The sequence below is a fragment of the Petromyzon marinus genome, chromosome 61, assembly GCF_048934315.1.
Source record: "Petromyzon marinus isolate PM22_M1 ecotype Great Lakes invasive population chromosome 61, UKy_Petmar_22M1.pri1.0, whole genome shotgun sequence".
In the NCBI taxonomy this organism is placed as follows: Eukaryota; Metazoa; Chordata; class Hyperoartia; order Petromyzontiformes; family Petromyzontidae; genus Petromyzon; species Petromyzon marinus.
This window is the reverse complement of record NC_133727.1, coordinates 5,711,219-5,731,833: the sequence shown is the minus strand read 5'-3', so window position 1 is coordinate 5,731,833 and position 20,615 is coordinate 5,711,219. Positions and strand designations below refer to the sequence as shown.

Sequence of the window (20,615 nt, the reverse complement as noted above, 5' to 3'; positions counted from 1 at the left end):
AAACCTGTATTGTGGATGATATTTGTCCCGAAAGCACCCTACTAAATGTTAAACTGAGCCGTGCAAAGCATGGGAAAGTTAAGCAAATCACTAAAAAAGTTTAAAAAAAAATATTTTAGTTTTTATATTTCTACACCGAGCTATTAGCTCCTCTTGCAGAAGCGACCTGGGTCGCAAACGATTGCTCGACGGAGTGGCTTATCGCGTGGAACATCCAAAGCAGCCCTTAAAAAAAAACCCGCCCGCAAATCTCATCCCAATAATCTAAGCGCGTCTTTCCTCAACGTGGACCTCGAATGCCCAACGCGGTGGGGGTGGCGGCGGCGGCGGCTTTGGGAATGCTTGTTGAGAGTCAACGGATGGTCAAATCGGCCGGCACACCGGGTAGCTCCAGCGACGATGCACGACTCTCGGCTGCTCCTCCTCCTCCACCTCCGCGCGCGCAGTTACATCGGTGGCTTGACCACCTCAACGTGAAACTGTCTTAAGCCACTTCGCTGGGCTGTCATTTGTGTTTGCCGGATCGCGCCTGAAAGAGGGCCCACGTGGCTCAAGAATTTAGGGACATCTTCACTTAAGCCACGGGTGCCGGACTGCTTATTGACAGTGGCTCTTGACACACGGACACAAAAAGTTAGTTTGAGTGGCTCACTCCAACATTAAGCCACGCCAGCCACCGCCATGCAGTTTGCACTGTCAACGCATCGCAACGTTCACCGCGCATTTTTTTTCATTCAGGAACCCAGAACGCGAACGTCACAGAGGCAGACGCAACTCACGATGTCTGCTTTCGTTTTAATAATCAATCAACATGGACAAAGCACAATCTCTGAAGCTCAAAACATGTACGGCGTACACGTAAAGCAATGCCATTTTTCAATGCTGCACCATTTCTGAGTGCGTCTGGTCGATAGACTGCGGCATCAAACCCCACCGACTCCGATGACGCGCAACACACTTCACCGGGCGCCTCGGTCACCGAGCCTCCGGCGGGGCGGCGCGGGAGGGGCGTGCGGCACGGTCGAGCGACGGCGGTCGCGTCGCCGCAGTTCTCCGCGGTGAGCGATGACGCCTTTCAAAGCAGCGGCGCTCCCACTACGCCTGCCCGAATTGAACGAACGCCTGAGCCGCTTGCGCGTTTCCGGGATTCGGCGGTGAACGGTGGGGGGGGGGACGCCACGCACCCTGCAATGTGCAGGCGTCTCGGCACGGCGAAGGGTTGAACACCGACCCCTAGAACGTCCCCTCCCGTGTTCCGAATCTTCAACCGAAGCTTGCAGCCGACGGTAAACGGCCGAGCGCTCTGTCCTACCACCAAAGGGTTCAACATTCCACGCCGGCGTTGTTGCTCCCCTATTGTAGCGGCTGTGCATCATCTAGAATTTCCAACCAATGTGCGTGCGCGTGTGTGTGTGTGCGTGAACGTTGAACTTCTTTCGCACCGTACGTAGCCCACCGTGCTAGCTGGAGGTGCGCGCAGCACGTCCAGTCACAGGAGACTTGACCCTCGACCCTTGACCCTTCCCCCGAGCCGTTGCTGCGAGTGGCAGGGTGGAGGCGTCCCGCTCGCCGCTGAATCTCGGGACGGTGGAAGCGGCACGGCGTTATTCTTTATTCAAGGAGGCGTAGCAGCGGCGCCGTCGTGCTTTTGTTAAAGACGTCGTCACTCGCCGCAGAGAACCGTAGCTGCACCACCGCCGGCACTCTGCCACACGCCCTCCCGCACGGCCTTCTGGGAGCCTCGGTACCGATGAAGTTAATTTAGTTTTCCTTCCGGGTTTCGTTTTTCGTGACTGTACGTGTGCGTCATCGGAACGGGAAAGGGTAAAGCAAAGCCAACCTGGCCCTGTGGGAAGCTCCATTAGAGTGGACATCCAGTGGACACCTGCAAACCACTGGAAGTCTCTGAACAAAAGAGCTTCATAGCTCATCGGATCCCTCCAGTATGAGCATAAAGATTCTCATTCTGAAGTTGCTCGAAAACAATGGCTGACCCTGAACAAGCCATGCCATGTGGCGACGCAGGCCGCGATGCCGATGAGCACTGCTCGCCGCAAATGGACCACAATACCTCGCTGATCTCGTTCAGGGGGATAAACCGCCACGCCAGCTCTGGTCGTCACCGCGGCTTTTGGTTCGGCCAATCGAACGGAGGCGGTGGTCACGGCCTCACGCGGTGTTTTCGGACGCGCTTCTGCGGCCGTCTGGAATGCCCTTGCTTCCGATATTGGGAATCCACCGGAGCTAAGCACTTTTAAATCGCCTAGATTGACGAACTAATTTATTTAGAACTGCCTGTTGTTGTGTTCAGCTCGTGGTCCTTCCCCCCGCGCGGTTAGCCACGTAGGGCGCGCAAAAAGTTCAACATACATGCCATACAAAAATCCCCCTTATTGCCATAACAGACTGCTGGGGCAAGCGCTGTTAGCGAGCAGCACCTGTGAAGGCCGGCACGGCACACGAGGGGGTGGGGAGGCCAGCGCCGCGCCCGGCCGCCTTTGTCTCCCCCAGTGGCGACGTTTACTACGCACACCGCGCCGGGTGCTCATTTGAGGCCGCGTCGACCTAGCGGAGGCCCAGGACCGGTTCAGGTAATCGCCACCGGTGTTGGTGGCCGTGAGCGAGACTCGAACTCGGGTCTCTGCTGGGTCCGTGGCGCGGCGCGCCGACCGCCCACACTGCCGCTCCCCACTCCATACAACAACACGCGTACAGCACGCGTACAACACACGTACAACACGCGTACAACACGCGTGCGGGCACGCAGCTTCCGCCGCCGCCGGCGAACGACGCAAACGGTGTGCGTCCCGTCACGGCTGCGGCTCCACGTCGGTGGCGAAGGTCTGCAGGCACCTCTGCTGGTGCCCGCGCAACGTCTGCATGACCGCGGGGCTGCGCAACAGGGCCTGGTGCAATGCAAGGAGCAGACGAGTGAAGCAACGACAACATCAGCAACAGGAACGGCAAAACACCTTCGACGCGCGCACGCGCGCGTCCTGTGACGACAACACGCGCGCCACACTCGGAGGCAAGGCCGCGGGTAAACGAATGGATTGGGCGGCACACCGGTGGCCGCTCGATTTGAAAAACAAAACAAAAAACTAAAAATGTTGTCGCAATAATGTTTTTTCCATTTTTCCCACGATTTGCAAGCTCCCGGACAGAAAATGCTGCGGTGCCGGTGGTGCTGGCGGTGCGGGTCGAAATCAATTCTCGTGATGCCGGATCGTTGATACGATCCGGCATCACGAGAATTGATTCGTGATGCCGGATCGTATGGCTCCCGTGTTCCAGAGGCGGCAAGATTTGACTCCTCGTGGCCTGCCTAGACTTGGTCGGACGGTGACATGGCAAAGATTACGGCTCGTGGCGGTGCCACGCGCACGTTCGAACGGGCGAGCGGCCGCTGGATCTGAGCGGCAACGTGTGATGGAGAGCCCTGCAGCTACGCTCAAGGACTTTAGAGCTTTCGTGACTGCAGGGATTCTTATTCTTGGTTCTTTCCGTAAAGTCACGTAGAAAGGCAAAGAATAAAATAATAAAAATATAATGCAATAAAAATGTATTATTTTATTGTTTTATATTTTTGTTATTTTATTGTTTCCCTTCTAACGTAACTTTACCTAAAGAACCAATAAAATAAAAAATAAAAAAATACAATAAAAATGTATTATTTGATTGTTTCCCTTCTACGTAACTTTACCGAAAGAACCAAGAATATCGTCAGCACTGTTTTACAATGACGAGGTGTGTTTCATTACACTGCACCGGTGCGGTACCGCCGATATGTGCAAACGCATATCAGCCAATATTCTCTCTGCACAGCCAATTAATTCCACATCAGGTGAAGGAGGCAAGGTCATCATAACCAATGGCACCGCTGCCATCACAGCACTACCGGTCTTCTTTCTGCCAAATCCTCTCCTCCTCAGTTTAACACGTAGGCTTTCGCGACCAATATTATTCATAATAAAGGTTTTGGGTTAGATCGCGTTTATTTATAAATGTGTCGTAACCCTCCACCACCCGACATGGCCAATCAGCAAAAAAAGGTGTCACGTTGACAAAAAGACAAATAGTTCACTGCTTTAGCCCACCGGTGTGTTGAAGAGTGAATCCACATTTACAGTTTGAGTACGACGTTTCGCTGGTAAATACATCCAGCATCATCGGGCAATTCGCCAGAATGGTAAAGCCCTCGCTTGCTCCCGGTTTTATCTAGAGCAGCAGGGTGACGTCATCACTTAACTCATATCAGGTGCAGTGATTAGAGGCGGAGGGAGGGGGGTATTGTAATTATATAATCGATTAGTAATCAGTCATTGGTTATGATTAGTAATGAGTTGTAGATTAGTAATTCTTTAAATCAAAATGTAATGTGTATTATTTAATAATACGCTTCCAGGCCGCACTAAGCCTGTAGCTGTCAGAGCAATTAAAGTTAGTCTTGTTCCTCTCAATTTCAATGGATTCTCTAATTAGTCTTTGCCAGTAATAATTAGTTTTACACAACACTGCAACATTGTCAAAATCAATTGAGCGTCCTTGTTGACAAGCATGTTCTGCCACTGCCGACAGTTGTGTTTGAGATAATTTAATATTTCTCTGATGTTCTTTTAGTCTTACGCTGATGTTACGTCCCGTCTGTCCAATGTAGCAGCTGCCACATAAACAATTAATCCGAGGTCTGACTCTGGGTTTGCGATCCCAATGCCCGTCTCGCTAACCCTGCCCTTGTCCCCTCCTGCACTCGAATTTAAGCCGTGGAAATTCTCCTCTCTACAAACTGTTTTAACCAGGTAAGGCCCGCTGAGCTGTACAGATATTTTTCAGAAGCGACCTGGACGCAAATGATAGCTCAACGAGGTGGCTTCTCACGTGGACATTTACAGCAAACAAATCTGAGGACCCGGAGAAAAATCCACGCGACCACGGGGGGAGAGAGAGAGAGACGCGCAAACTCCAAATATACAGCAGCAGGCATCGTCAGGGTCGGGATCGAACCCACGACCATCTGCATACCAGGGCGAGGCAGTTAACATCTCCTAGCCACCGTGATGATGATGAGAGAGAGAGACATGCAAACTCCAAATATACAGCAGGCGTCAAGGGATCAGAATCGAACCCACGACCTCCTGCACACCAGGGCGAGGCAGTTAACATCTCCTAGCCACCGTGATGATGATGATGAGAGAGACACGCACACTCCAAATATACAGCAGGCGTCGTCAGGGTCGGGATCGAACCCACGACCTCCTGCACACCAGGGCGAGGCAGTTAACATCTCCTAGCCACCGTGATGGTGATGATGAGAGAGACACGCAAACTCCAAATATAGAGCAGGCATCGTCAGGGTCGGGATCGAACCCACAACCTCCTGCATACTAGGGCGAGGCAGTTAACATCTCCTAGCCACCGTGATGATGATGATGATGACAGAGACACGCAAACTCCAAATATAGAGCAGGCGTCGTCAGGGTCGGGATCGAACCCACGACCTCCTGCACACCAGGGCGAGGCAGTTAACATCTCCTAGCCACCGTGATGGTGATGATGAGAGAGACACGCAAACTCCAAATATAGAGCAGGCGTCGTCAGGGTCGGGATCGAACCCACGACCTCCTGCATACTAGGGCGAGGCAGTTAACATCTCCGAGCCAACGCAGCACCCCCTTTGATTTCGTCTTGGATGCATTCCCGGCACGTTTTATTTCCATCGGCCACAACGAAAAAACCTCTTGCGCAGGCTAAGAAAAAAAGGGTGCGATTCACATGGGGACCATTGAAGCTGCGGCAGAGCCATCAGTCTGTGCATTTTCCCCATTAGCTCAGGCAGGCTTAAATGACCCTCTGCCAAACAGGTGATTCACACCGCCAACACGTACGATCGTGCGCGGCCAAAATGATTACATACATTATGGTTGTGCGGAATTTTGCAGGATGATGACACCTTGTAAGCTCAGCACATAGAGAGCTTTATTGACAGGCTCTTAAAAAATCTGAACATGGCAGGGCAACATGTACCTAGAGAAGCCCCATTTTGCTTAACCCCCAAGTCGGCCGGCGATGTGGTCACAGGATACGACTGGCAAACGGACGCCTGCGAGGTACGAATCCTGGCCTGTGGTCAACTCAGCCCACCGTTGCTTGGGGACCGACACAACGAGGTACCTCTTTGTGAGAAGCGAAGTGGTCCTATGGGTGGACTGGGCCTAGCCACGGAGCAGTGGAGTATCCACTGCTGGCTCGGTGAGATGAGCGCTTCCGGCCACCTCACGTAACCGTGTCCGGAGCCATCGCATGAATCCCCCCCGGGCCATTGGGATACTTGCCGAAGCACAAAGACTCGCCCGCCAAGCCAACGTTGTCTCCGTATGACGCAGATCAGTGTTTTTTCGCCGACGAAGGCATCAGTCGGCGTGAGTTTGCCGGCACGCCATTTGTAACAAATGGTGATGGGTGGGCGGTGGTTTCGCAGTTTGTGTTGTCGGGAGAGGGGGGAATGGGTGACTGGCTGCCTAGGTATTTGGGTGATTGTGTGCCTGGGTGCCTGTATATCTGGGCGAATGTGTGCCTGCGTGCTTGGAGCGACTGGGTGCTTGAGTATCTGCGCCATTGTGCGTCTGGTTGCCTGGGTGACTGGCTGCCTGGATATCTGGGCGAATGTGTGCCTGGGCGACTGGGTGCTTGAGTGTCTGGGTGATTGTGCGTCTGGTTGCCTGGGTGACTGGCTGCCTGGATATCTGGGCGAATGTGTGCCTGGGCGACTGGGTGCCTGAGTATCTGGGCGATTGTGCGTCCGGTTGCCTGGGTGACTGGCTGCCTGGATATCTGGGCGAATGTGTGCCTGGGCGACTGGGTGCTTGAGTATCTGGGCGATTGTGTGTCTGGTTCCCTGGGTGACTGGCTGCCTGGATATCTGGGCGAATGTGTGCCTGGGCGACTGGGTGCTTGAGTATCTGGGTGATTGTGCGTCCGGTTCCCTGGGTGACTGGCTGCCTGGATATCTGAGCGAATGTGTGCCTGGGCGACTGGGTGCTTGAGTAATCTGGGTGATTGTGCGTCCGGTTCCCTGGGTGACTGGCTGCCTGGATATCTGGGCGAATGTGTGCCTGGGCGACTGGGTGCTTGAGTATCTGGGCGATTGTGTGTCTGGTTCCCTGGGTGACTGGTTGCCTGGATATCTGGGCGAATGTGTGCCTGGGCGACTGGGTGCTTGAGTATCTGGGCGATTGTGCGTCCGGTTGCCTGGGTGACTGGCTGCCTGGATATCTGGGCGAATGTGTGCCTGGGCGACTGGGTGCTTGAGTAATCTGGGCGAATGTCGCGTGCAGGTCACGTGCCTGTCGTTTCTGGTTCAGCACGCACTCCAGCAGCGTGACCTTGCGTCCCACGGGCGGCTCCTTGATGGGGGTGCCCCTCCGCTGCTGGGCGGCCGCCAGGTCCTTCTTGTCCTGGCAGCAGACACGAAGCAAGCCTCAGCCGTGGCGGCGCGGGAGACATTTCCACGTGGTGATGACGACGACGGCGAGCCGCTGCGTTGGGCTATCATTTGTGGGCTTGTGGGAAAAAGAGATACGTAGCGGAGCGGCCCTTAGGGGCCGTCCATAAATGACGTCAGAGTGCAGCGCCACGTTAAATACGCACTACAATGACAATAGTTTAAAGCGATTTGAAGCATCTTTTATTTTCAAAATGGAAATATGTTTTTTTTTGGGAAGGGGGGGCAGAGCTTTGTTACGTCATATTTGAGGGGGGGGGGGTCTGACTTTTTGTGACGCCGTGTGACGAGGGGAGGGGGGGGGTCAAAAATCGTCAAAAATCGCCTGACGTCATTTATGGACGGCCCCTTACCTGGTGAAATAAAAAAAAGAAGTTCAGTTTAGTTTAGAGGTCGCTTCACTAGGACAGGCCCTGGCGCGGAATGCAGAGGTTTGCGGCATCCCAATACGCAAGGACACCGCGGGGCAATGTATTGGGATGCCGTTGAGCGCAAATCTTTAAGACGAAACTGAACTTTTAATTTTACTCCCCAAGGCCCAACCGAGCCACACAGCCGTTTTCCAGAAACCGCCTGGCCACAAACGAAAGCTCGGCGAACCGATCACACTTCGAATCCCGCTCACAACCAACAACAGTGGCGAATGTTCGAACCGGGGTACTGGGGCTCTCCCCTGGGTCGAATCAGCCTCAAAGAAGCCGGCCTCCTAGACCACGGGCCGACCTTGGTCCCGCTGCCGCCGCCGCCGCCGCCGCCGCCGCCGCCTCCTCCCGCGCCGCCAGCCGAGAAATTCTTCTTGGTCTTGAACTTGGCCTTGTACGTCTTGTTCTTGTGCTTCTTGCACATCCACGCGTGGTGATGGCCGCCGGCGGGGAGCTGCCCGGCCTGCCGCACGACGCGCGCTGTCGTTTCGCCGCAGCCCTCGTACGAGCACCGTCGCAGCCTGGCCACCTCGTCCTTGGCGGCGGCGACGGCACCCGCCTCCTCCTCCTCCTCCTCCTCGTCCTCCTCCCCGCCTCTTCCTCGTCCGTCCCCGCCTCCTCCTCCTCCTCCGACAGCAACGTCCCCTTCGCTCGCGCTCCCCGGACTTTCGTGCGTTGCGTCGTCCGTGGACGCAGGATGCACTCCGCCGCCCGGGCACGCCGCTCCGCTCTGGTCCGAGCTGCTGTCGGAAACTCCTGCTGCTGCTCCTGCTGCTCCTGCTGCTGCTCCTGCTGCTCCTGCTGCTGCTCCTGCTGCTCCTGCTGCTGCTGCGCTCATGGTTGGGGGTACGGCCCTGCGACACAAGTGGGCCACGCGTCACCATTTGTCGCTCGAAGAAAGGGGCAAGGACACAGCGGGGCTTCGCTGAACACGTGGACGCATTTGCGGAAAAAGGAAGCAGTTGCTGCCTGCTGCGTGCCGATAATTTTTTGAGTCCGGGCTGTCCCCCTCCCCCCCCGCCCCCAATCTTTAATGATTCGCAATGAAGTGGTCTGATGGTTGGCGAGATGTTAACTCCCTCGCCTGGTATACAGGAGGTCGTGCGTACGATCCCAACCCTGACCCCTGCTGTGTATTTGGAGTTTGCGTGTGTCTCTCGCTCTCTCTCTCCCTCCCCCCCGTGGCCGTGTGGATTTTTCTCTGGGTCCTCCGGTTTCCGCCCCGACATTTAGAAACGTGCGTTAAGAGTAACTGGCTGTCGTCGATTTCCACATGATAAGCCACATTCGTTGGGCTACCATTTGTGCTAGCCAAGTCGCTTCTGACAAAGAGCTGTATAAGCTCAGTGCGCCTTACCTGGTCAATTAAAACATTGTTCAGCAGTTTTTACAGTTTTAGTTTAGGATGGTCGTGACAAACATTACATTAACGTTTGTGCACGTACGCGTGATATCGCAACACAGACATGACCATCGAGAATCGTGACGCGCCGCTGAATTCAGCTGCTGCACGAGTTCCAACTGCACTGCGTTATAATCTGAAGGCATTTCCTTTCGCGACGTACAGCGATATTACCCCCACCCCCCCCCCGCCCCCCCGAGCATCAGATCGTGCAAAGTAAAGGTTTCGAAAAGTGGCACCGCAAAACCGAAGTCGATCCAATATCCGTTGTTCACCGCCCAACGCTGGCCGTGTAATGCGTGGCTTGTCGCATTTCGTCACGTTTTGCTTAAGCGTGGGTTGTCAGATTAAATCGAAGACATTTTCCCCTCCTTGCCCCGACACACCTCTCCCACCGTCCCTTTTCTTCCCCCAGTATGTTAGTTACCTTCCCCCCTCCCTCCCCGCATATATACATCTTCATGCCCCCCCCCCACCCCCGCACGTAATGCCCCAACCCACTTTGGTGGGACAGCGAGCCCCAACTTTCCCCCGGCACAGCATCCACTCACTTTGGTGGAACAGCGAGCCCCAACTTTCCCCCTGTACAGCGTCTACTCACTTTGGTGGGACAGCGAGCCCCAACTTTCCCCGGCACAGCATCCCCCCACTCTGGGGGGACAGTGAGCCCCAACTTTCCCCCGGCACAGCATCTTCTCACTTTGGTGGGACATTGAGTCCCAACTTTCCCCCTGTACAGCGTCCACCATATTGGTGGGGCAGCGAGCCCCAACTTTCCCCCTGCACAGCGTCCACTCACTTTGGTGGGACAGCGAGCCCCAACTTTCCCCCTGCACAGCGTCCCCCCACTTTGGTGGGACAGCGAGCACCAATTTTCCCCCGGCACAGCATCCACTCACTTTGGTGGGACAGCGAGCCCCAACTTTCCCCCTAAACAGCGTCTACTCACTTTGGTGGGACAGTGAGCCCCAACTTTAGCCCTGCACAGCGTCCAGTCACTTTGCTGGGACAGCGAGCCCCAACTTTCCCTCTGCACAGCGTCCACTCACTTTGGTGGGACAGCGAGCCCCAACTTTCCCCCTAAACAGCGTCCACTCACTTTGGTGGGACAGCGAGCCCCAACTTTCCCTCTGCACAGCGTCCACTCACTTTGGTGGGACAGCGAGCCCCAACTTTCCCCCTAAACAGCGTCCACTCACTTTGGTGGGACAGCGAGCCCCAACTTTCCCTCTGCACAGCGTCCACTCACTTTGGTGGGACAGCGAGCCCCAACTTTCCCCCTAAACAGCGTCTACTCACTTTGGTGGGACAGCGAGCCCCAACTTTCCCCCTAAACAGCGTCTACTCACTTTGGTGGGACAGCGAGCCCCAACTTTCCCCCTAAACAGCGTCTACTCACTTTGGTGGGACAGCGAGCCCCAACTTTCGCCCTGTACAGCGTCCACTCACTTTGGTGGGACAGCGAGCCCCAACTTTCCCCCTGTACAGCGTCCACTCATATTGGTGGGACAGCGAGCCCCAACTTTCGCCCTGCACAGCGTCCACTCACTTTGGTGGGACAGCGAGCCCCAACTTTCGCCCTGTACAGCGTCCACTGACTTTGGTGGGACAACGAGCCCCAACTTTCGCCCTGTACAGCGTCCCCCCACTTTGGTGGGACAGCGAGCCCCAAGTTTCCCTCTGCTCAGCGTCCACTCACTTTGGTGGGACAGCGAGCCCCAACTTTCGCCCTGCACAGCGTCCACTCACTTTGGTGGGACAGCGAGCCCCAACTTTCGCCCTGTACAGCGTCCACTCACTTTGGTGGGACAGCGAGCTCCAACTTTCGCCCTGTACAGCATCCCCCCACTTTGGTGGGACAGCGAGCCCCAACTTTCCCCCTGTACAGCGTCCCCCCACTTTGGTGGGACAGCGAGCACCAACTTTCCCCCTAAACAGCGTCTACTCACTTTGGTGGGACAGCGAGCCCCAACTTTCCCCCTAAACAGCGTCCACTCACTTTGGTGGGACAGCGAGCCCCAAATTTCGCCCTCCACAGCATCCTCTCGCGCTGAGACTGAGTTGCTGTTCGTGGAGTTTCTGCTCCCCCAAGCCCCCCACCCCCCCGTTCTGCGATCGGTGTACAGCGGAACCCCTCTTAGGGACCACCTCTGCTGACGACTAATCTCTTAATGATGGGCCTCCATAGAGCCCAGTGTGTAGTGTATCGTGTAGGGTATAGTAGTGTGTAGTGTAGAATATAGTATAGTAGTGTAGTGTATAATAGTGTAGTGTACAGCTGTGTACAGTGTATAGTTGTGTAGTGTAGAGTAGTGTACAGTATTGTATAGTGTACAGTAGTGTATTGTGGTGTATAGAGTATAGTAGTGGTGTATAGTAGTGTATAGTGCATAGTAGTGTACTGTATTGTAGTGTATAGTAGTGTATAGTCTAGCGTAGTGTATATTAGTGTATAGTGTAGTGCATAGTCGTGTAGTGTATAGTGTAGTGCAGTCGTGTAGTGTATAGCAGTGTAATGTTTAGCAGTGTAGTGTTTAGTAGTGTAGTGTATAGTAGTGTAGTGTATAGTAGTGTATAGTGCACAGTAGTGTATAGTGGTGTATAGTGTATAGTAGTGGCGTATAGTAGTGTACTGTATTGTAGTGTATAGTATAGTGCATAGTCGTGTAGTGTATCGTAGTGTAGTGTATATCAGTGCAGTGTATAGTAGTGTAGTGTATAGTGTAGTGCCTTCATAGAGCCCAATGTGTTCTCTTACCAACCATTACCCTGTTAATGACGGGCTGTTGTAGTTAAGAGTAAATATTAATCCATGCATTGATTGACCATGTTTCTTTTTATATTACGTGTTTACAATGTCGTTGTATCTTTGTGTATTAATATCCATTGTTTCAATATTATAAATAAGGTTTTTTTTGGGTGGAAAAGGGTAACTTGTGATGCTATTGGAACTAATCAAGCCTTTAACGTGCACTTCGTATACTCGCTTAAAGATTGAATCGCGTAGCGAACGTTTTCGTGGAACCAATCACAATCCGTGATTTTATCCCATCTGTAAAGGATGTGATTCCTGCCCCGCCTCCTCCCCCCACTTCTCTCTCCCCCCCCTACTGCCGAGGCCTACTATATAACCTCGTGCCACGGCAGGTCTCTCTCCTACTGCAGCAGTTTTTATTCTTGCTGTGGTTGTCGCACCTGATGACGATTGCTCGCGTTGCGATGGAAACGTCGTGATCTCTTGTTATTTTTCTTCCGACGTGACTTTACCGAAAGAACCAAAGAGTATGGATTCCTGCGGTCACCGAAAGCTTCCAATCAAGATTCAATCACCATCGTTAAGAGGGTTTCTAATGTATCGCATCGGAGCTCATGTTGAGTTGCAATAAAAAAACATATTTTTCGTACACATTTTGCGACTGATTAATGGGCTGACACCATCGGCTCCACGACAATTTAATCTCCGGTTTAAACATCTCAGCCAATTCTCTCGGACCAGGACAAACACGCACGTTTGAACATCTTTCGGCGCGCAGTACGCTTATTTCAATCCCGCCTTAAGATTGAGTTTTTTTTACTTAAAGGCCTATTCTCTCCTGATTAATATGGTTACGTTGTTTTTGGGAGTGTGGTGGCGGGGGGGGGGGTGAGGTGGTACTTGTACCTGTGGTTAAAAATCACGAGCACGCGCGGCTTACGTTAGGTTTTTGAATTGCGCGAGTAGATTTCCTTTGAGCTCCGTGCAGTGACTTGCGACCTCTGGGTGAAACGCGCTTGATAAGTGTCAATTACTACTGTCTACCGTGCTAATCGGATCGTACCTTGGGTCATTACAACCGCGAGATGCGAATGTTCCTCAGGGTCGCGGGGGGTCGCTGGCGGCCCCTGAAGCACCACATCATCATCATCATCATCAAACGTGTGGCTGCCCTCACACCGACGACGTCTTATCGGCGAAAGTCGCTGCCCGCCCCCCCCCAGCCCCCCACCACCTCCTGAAACTTAGTGCAGAAACACTGCGCTGGTTGAAATCAAGCCCGCACCTACGATTGTGCTGCAAGTTCACCATGCATATTTGCGCTCTGGTGCGGGAGCATAGGGAACGCATTCGCCACCACTGAGGTCCCCGGTCTGAGAGATTCAGGTCGAGATGTTTCAACCGAAGATTCCGTTGTTCGACACACACAAAGACAAAGATCCGCCATATAGCCTTAACAGACTGTAGGGGCAAGTGCTGTTAGCGAGCACCTATGAAGGCCGGAACGGTACACGAGGGGGTGGGTGGCCAGCACCACGCCCGACCGCCTTTGTCTCCCTAGTGGCGATGTTTACACACCGCACCAGGTACTCATTTGAGGCTGAGTCGACCTAGGGGAGGCCCGGGACCGGTTTAGATAATAGTCACTGGTGTTGGCCGTGAGCGGGAATCGAACCCGGGTCGCCAGGTTCATAGTGCAGCGCGCTAACCGCTACACTATCGCTTCGACACACACACACGCACACACGTACACACACGTGCGAAAAAAGCTCATGACTGGATCTTTTTTAATTTACCCAGAGCTGCCCAATGAAGAAGCTGTTTGTGTGGTCTGCGTATCACAAATCGTGTGGCAGCACTGGCCAATACCCCCCCCCCCCCACTGTAATAACCTAAGTATTAGAAAAAAAACATGCAAATTATTGAAAACTATTTTAACAAAAACACGCGGCCACTATGTATATATGTGAAACAAACAAAAAAGTGGTCTCTTTGGAAAATCATTAATCGCGGCATTTTACCCGCTTATATAAGGGGCGTTTCAGGACACCTTGATCTGATGTAGACAAAACCGTACACGCTAATTATTCAGCAAAGGGCATTAAGGCAGCGGTGACACATTGACCCCCTGAAAAACGCCTCGCGATGCCAAAGTCGCCAAATGATGCTGGCATTTGAAAGTGCTGATCTCACGCGAACTAAAAAAAAAACAAACGACATCCCCATTGTGGCACGTATTAGGGTTCCATTCATAGCCACTAATATTTCTACCCAAACTTGATTTTGTTTCTTCCCCAGGACACTAATGGGGACGTCTGCTGTGCCCCGCTGGGAGCCAATTTGCCAAGAGATGCGGGCAACGGGAGGGGACAGGGCGAGGGCGAAAAGCGACGGAACGACACGATGAGTCTCAAGGGGCTGGGCAAACCACAGCCACCCAGGGGAAAAATCCGCATCGATCTTTGGAAAATAAACTCCCCGGACACACACACACACGTGCACACGCGAGTCAATGAATGGCCCCAGCATCCAGTGCACGACGACACACGAGCGAGACTCGGGGTTTCAGTAAGACGCCGCAATTAATTTGCCAAATGATCTAACCGTTTCGAAGAGCCAACAGCAGGAGATCCGTGCATTGGGGTGTGATCTTCCACGAAGCCGCTCACGGTCCACCCCAAATCGCATCACCCACTGCACAGACCGTGGCGGCAACCGATGCGGATGCCCTGATGATGCACAAAACTCTCCGGTTGAAGTTGTGGCGGATGCATTTTCTGCCAACCTCCAATCAGTGCCTGCCTTATTACAGAACAATTCAGACCTTGTTGGTCACCCCGCGCCACTTATAAATCGCAACGTGCATCCTACAAAAGTCCCATCACAAGGGAGAAACACAAACAAATAGACAATCACCACTAGTACACTCACCACCACTACCCTCACCACTAGTACACTCACCACTGGTACACTCACCACTAGTACACTCACCACTAGTACACTCACCACTACAACACTCACCACCACTACAATCACCACTACACTCACCACTAGTACACTCACCACTACACTCACCACTAGTACACTCACCACAAGTACACTCACCACTAGTACACTCACCACTACACTCACCACTAGTACACTCACCACTACACTCACCACTAGTACACTCACCACTAGTACACTCGCCACTAGTACACTCACCACTAGTACACTCACCACTACACTCACCACTACACTCACCACTAGTACACTCGCCACCAGTACACTCACCACTACAACACTCACCACCACTACAATCACCACTACACTCACCACTACTACACTCATCACTACTACACTCACAACAACACTCACCACTACTACACTCACCACTACAAACCTGTCAACCCCTTCTCAGTGCCCTACCTTATTACAGACAAATTCAGACCTTATAAATCCCAACGTTCTTCCTATAAAAGTCCCATCACAAGGGAGAAACACAAATTAACAAAACCATTTTTTGTTTATGCCCGCAGTGAAACGGCTGTACGCCGTGCGGACCTGTAAAACTCAATTTCCCTGCACAAGAATACGGGGCAAACCGTGTATGGGTTGACACGGCATGCGACTGCTGCAGGTCATCCAGAATGGCACCGTACGACGTGGAACGACGCAATGACCCCCCCACCCACCTCCCCGATCCACAAATAAGGAGGAGGCATCGTGGCGATGATGATACGCTTACTCTGCTGCTCCTGCTGCCGCGGTTATCAGTGGCTTGACCAACCTGAACGTGACATCCTCTTTGGTTCTATTCGGTAAAGTCACGTAAGTAAAAAAATAAAACAACAAAAATCACGACGTTTCGGCCACAACACAAGCGGCCTTCATCAGGTGAAGGGACCAGGCTGTCTCGAGGACAGCGCTGGAGTGAAACACAGCCACGCTCAGACCGCGACCTTTAAGCTGTGTGCGAGGAAACAAGGTGCCTTGACAAAGGAATTAGCATAAAAATTAGCATTTGATTGGCCGACTTAGCATGATGAACGGTGTAGAGGTGGTGTACATGCGGGTGAATATGCCGGTTGGTGAGGGGGGGAGGGGGAGTTTACCTATTGATGGTGTGAAAAGGGAATTTTTAAGAGCTGCGAAAGTTTGGGGTACCACTACTTGAAAAATATACTGTACCATTGAAAAGTAGTTTAATGTTTGGTTCGATTTAGAATATCTTTCCAATGGTTGCTTAATTTGAAACCATCTTCTCGGTTGAAATTGTGTCTGTGTTTGTAGATCTGAATTGCCTCGTGAACAAATCTCTGATAAAAACCCGTAGGTTTGCAAAGAACCTTGGTATCGGAGAAAAGTATATCGTGATCACCCACGGCGCTGTAACAGTGATCAGCTACGGCAGAATAATTCGTTCTGCCGTGTTTCAAATCTGATTTGTTCTCGCGAATTCGGTCAGAGACATGTCGCTTTGTCTCCCCGATATAGCAATCACCGCAGGTACAACTCAATTTGTAAACCCCGGGGTATTGTAAGTCAGGAATGACATCCTTCACGGATGGGATCAGATCACGAATTTTGTGTACTGTATTGAACCGGACCTGGATCTTGTGTTTGTTTAGAATTTTGGAAATCTTTTTAGTAACGCCTGCTATATATAGTAGTGTGATGGTTTTTGACCGGAGTATCAAGTGGTTGTTTCTGTATGGAGGGAGAAACAGCTTGGCGGATGGTACGGTCAGGGCATCCATTCCTTTTGAGGGCCAGGTGTACACGTTTTAATTCACTGGTCAGGTGGTGTTGGTCCGAAATGCAACGAGCCCTATGGTATGAAGTTTTGATGAGAGAATAAGTTGTCGCCTCCGCCATCTACATCGGCAGCGGGGCACGGGGAAGAAGGGCGACCGGCGATCGTCAACGTCGCCCACAACCCCGAGACCCCCGCGGAGTCTCGGCTCTTCTGGCCGTGACCATCAAACCAAATCGTCGACAGTTCGGTTGACCGACGCACAACAAAAACAAAACACAAAAAGAGCATCCCTCCGAAAGACGGAGAGCTCGTAGAGCCTAACCGAGGGACCACAGGAGGTCTCGGACCCCGATTGAAAGCCGGTTTCCTGTCGCTCACAAAGCACACGTTGAGCGGTGCGGTGCTCATTGGAGTCACGGCGACTGTCGAGAGACACTCCTTTGGTAAGTTCTAGATTTTAAGTTTTCGTGACCGCAAGGATTCCCGTGGTCACCAAGGTCCCCGTTCCCCCAGGTCACCAAGTTCCCCGTTCCCTTGGTTACCAAGGTCCCCGTTCCCTTGGTAACCAAGGTCCCTGTTCCCCAGGTCACCAAGGTTCCCATTCCCCAGGTCACCAAGGTTCCCATTCCCTTGGTAACCAAGGTCCCTGTTCCCCAGGTCACCAAGGTCCCCGTTCCCTTGGTAACCAAGGTCCACATTCCCCAGGTCACCAAGGTCACCGTTCCGCAGGTCCTTAAGGTCCCCGTTCCCTTGGTAACCAAGGTTCCCATTCTCCAGGTAACCAAGGTCCCCGTTCCCTTGGTAACCAAGGTCCCCATTCCCCAGGTCACCAAGGTCACCGTTCCGCAGGTCACCAAGGTCCCCGTTCCCTTGGTAACCAAGGTTCCCATTCTCCAGGTCACCAAGGTCCCCGTTCCCTTGGTAACCAAGGTTCCCATTCCCCAGGTCACCAAGGTCACCGTTCCCTTGGTAACCAAGGTCCCCATTCCCCAGGTCACCAAGGTCCCCGTTCCCTTGGTCACCAAGGTTCCCATTCCCCAGGTCACCAAGGTCCCCGTTCCTCAGGTCACCAAGGTTCCCATTCCCTTGGCAACCAAGGTCCCTGTGCCCCTTGGTCACCAAGGTTCCCATTCTCTAGGCCACCAAGGTCCCTGTGCCCCTTGGTCACCAAGGTTCCCATTCCCCCGGTTACCAAGGTTCCCATTCCCCAGGTCACCAAGGTCCCTGTTCCCCTTGGTCACCAAGGTCCTCGTTCCCCAGGTCACCAAGGTCCCTGTTCCCCAGGTCACCAAGGTTCCCATTCCCCAGGTCACCAAGGTCCCTGTACCCTTGGTCACCAAGGTCCTCGTTCCCCAGGTCACCAAGGTCCCTGTTCCCCAGGTCACCAAGGTTCCCATTCCCTTGGTCACCAAGGTCCCTGTTCCCTTGGTCACCAAGGACCCTGTTCCCCTTGGTCACCAAGGTTCCCATTCCCTTGGTCACCAAGGTCCCTGTTCCCTTGGTCACCAAGGACCCTGTTCCCCTTGGTCACCAAGGTCCCTGTTCCCCTTGGTCACCAAGGTCCCTGTTCCCTTGGTCACCAAGGTCCTCGTTCCCCAGGTCACCAAGGTCCCCAGGTCACCAAGGTCCCCCGGTCACCAAGGTCCCCGTTCCCCCGGTCACCCACCCACACCTACGATTATCACGGGTCGGCTACGTACGGTGCGAAAGAAGTTACCGTATATTACTGGGTCTTTCGGGGGTAAAGCCACGTAGATAGCTTCAAAGAAAATAACAACAAAAAATAACAAAAATAAAAGTAAAATAAAACCACGACGTTTCGATGGCAACAACAAGCCGGTCGTCTTCAGGAAAAGCGCCTAGAACATGAAAATCCTCCAGCCACCAAAGCTTCGAGTCACGAATTTACCGTATTGCGCACACAGTTACGGATTAAATAATCGCGCGCGCTCACAACAACAACGAACATCATCAGCAGCAGCAGGTTCACGCGTGCACACGACGGGGTGGTTGGCCCAGCAAAACTACGCCCGGCCGCCTTTGTCTTCCCTCCTCCTCCTTCTCCTCCACCCCCCACCCCCAGTGGCGATGTTTACGAACACACCGCGCCGCGATACTGATTTGAGTCTGAACCCGTTCAGATAATTATCGTCAAAACCTGGTTGTTGGTGGCCTGTGAGCGGGAATCGAACTCGGCCAGACACAGGGTCCAGGTAAGCGCGCAGCAGCGTAGCGCTAATCGCTGCACCACCGCTCCCACAAAGGCAAAGATCCCCCGCGTAGCCTGTGACAGACTGCTGCTGGGGCAAGTGCCGCTAGCGAGTAGCACCCACACCCACCCCCCCACCCCATGAAAACAGGAACTGTGTCACGCGAAAGGGAATGGGGGTGCCCAGCAACCGCGCCCGACCGCCTTTGTCTCCCCCAGCGACGATGCCGTTTACGTGCCGCGCCAGGTCCTCATTTGAGGCCGAGGCGACCTAGAGGGAAGAGACGCGGGGGAGCCCCGGTTCACGCGCACTGTACCGCGCACTGTCCCGCGCACTGTACCGCTCACTGCACCGCGCACTGTACCGCTCACTGTACCGCGCAGTATCACGCGCAGTGTCACGCTCACTGTACCGCGCACTGTCACGCTCACTGTCCCGCTCACTGTCCCACTGACTGTCCCGCTCACTGTCCCACTCACTGTACTGTGCACTGCCCCGCTCACTTCCCCGCTCACTGTCCCACTCACTATCCGGCGCACTGTTCCGCTCACTGTCCCGCTCACTGTCCCGCGCACCGAACCGCGCACCGTACCGCTCACTGTACCGCGCACCGTCACGCGCACTGTCCCTCTCACTGTACCGCGCACTGTCCCTCTCACTGTACCGCGCACTGTCACTCGCCTGGGGTGGCGTGCGCGACCCACGTGGACTCGCGACGCACGCCGGCAAGGGGCTTCTCCCCTTCGTTCTCGACACGCAGATTCGCCGTCGAAGAAACGCCCTCCCCCGCCCCCCAACAATCCATTCCCTTCGAGTTACTTCACGTCGGCGAATCAAAAAAAACGCGCGCGTTTGAAAACAGCCGCTGAAATGCGAGCGGCATCTTTGTGGGAAGCGAACATCCACGGAAGTTTTATTTTATTTTATTTCGGCTGCCGGCTTTCCCTCCCCCCCCCTCCTTTCTGGCCGCGCGAATGTGCGCCGCGCGAAATCTGTGGATGAGTCCACGTGGTTTGGTGTCTGTGGCTTCGTTCATGGACACGTTAAAGCGTCTTGGCTGGTGCGTTATCATCGCTGTTATTGTTATAATTATTGTGTACACAGTGTACATGTAAGGTGCTTGCGTGCCGCTCACCGCTTTACCATTGCACACCTTACACACAGTGTCCACACACAACGAGTGTGTGTCGAACTTGATGTGTGGATTTTATATTAATTAAATCTATTCACGATATATATTCATACATACTACGCTCGTGTATAACATATACATGCTTATACTGCACACTTATTCACAGTGCGTACACTATAATCACCGTGTATATAATACACGCTTGCTTATACATAGTGTGCACTATATAAACTCAACCATACATTATACTACACTTTAGAAATAATGTACTACACATTAGAAATACTGTGCACACTTTATACTCATATACTACACACACGTGCATTACTCATACACAATGTGTACGCGCTATATATACTAAACCATATACTACACATATATAGTGTACACACTATATATTCATATACACTATAAATTTGCATTGCATACACACATTGTTCATACAATATACTCAA

At 53.1% G+C, this 20,615-nt stretch overlaps 2 protein-coding genes across 5 annotated transcripts in view; one reads left to right on the top strand and one right to left on the bottom strand.

Moving 5' to 3' along the window:
• Positions 1-775: 775 nt before the first annotated feature.
• Positions 776-19,940, bottom strand: RFXAP (regulatory factor X associated protein). 4 transcript variants are annotated; one of them, XM_076053474.1, is made up of 4 exons: positions 19,710-19,940; positions 8,155-8,777; positions 7,344-7,454; positions 776-2,906 (listed from the first exon to the last, which is right to left on the bottom strand). In XM_076053474.1, the coding sequence occupies exons 2-4, from the start codon at positions 8,759-8,761 to the stop codon at positions 2,566-2,568; spliced, it is 1,059 nt and encodes a 352-aa protein (XP_075909589.1). In that variant the 5' UTR covers positions 8,762-8,777; positions 19,710-19,940; the 3' UTR covers positions 776-2,565. The 4 variants fall into 4 exon arrangements, with proteins under 4 accessions (XP_075909589.1, XP_075909590.1, XP_075909588.1 ...); XM_076053475.1 differs by lacking the exon at positions 19,710-19,940 and adding an exon at positions 18,977-19,156; XM_076053473.1 differs by lacking the exon at positions 19,710-19,940 and adding an exon at positions 9,927-13,272.
• TDRD3 (tudor domain containing 3) overlaps positions 18,685-20,615 on the top strand; it is a 319,274-nt gene continuing 317,343 nt past the window's right edge. Inside the window, exons 1-2 of the mRNA XM_076053389.1 lie at positions 18,685-18,728; positions 18,999-19,031. Coding sequence (XP_075909504.1) covers positions 18,685-18,728; positions 18,999-19,031 — 77 coding nt within the window. The remainder of the gene's footprint in view (positions 18,729-18,998; positions 19,032-20,615) is intronic.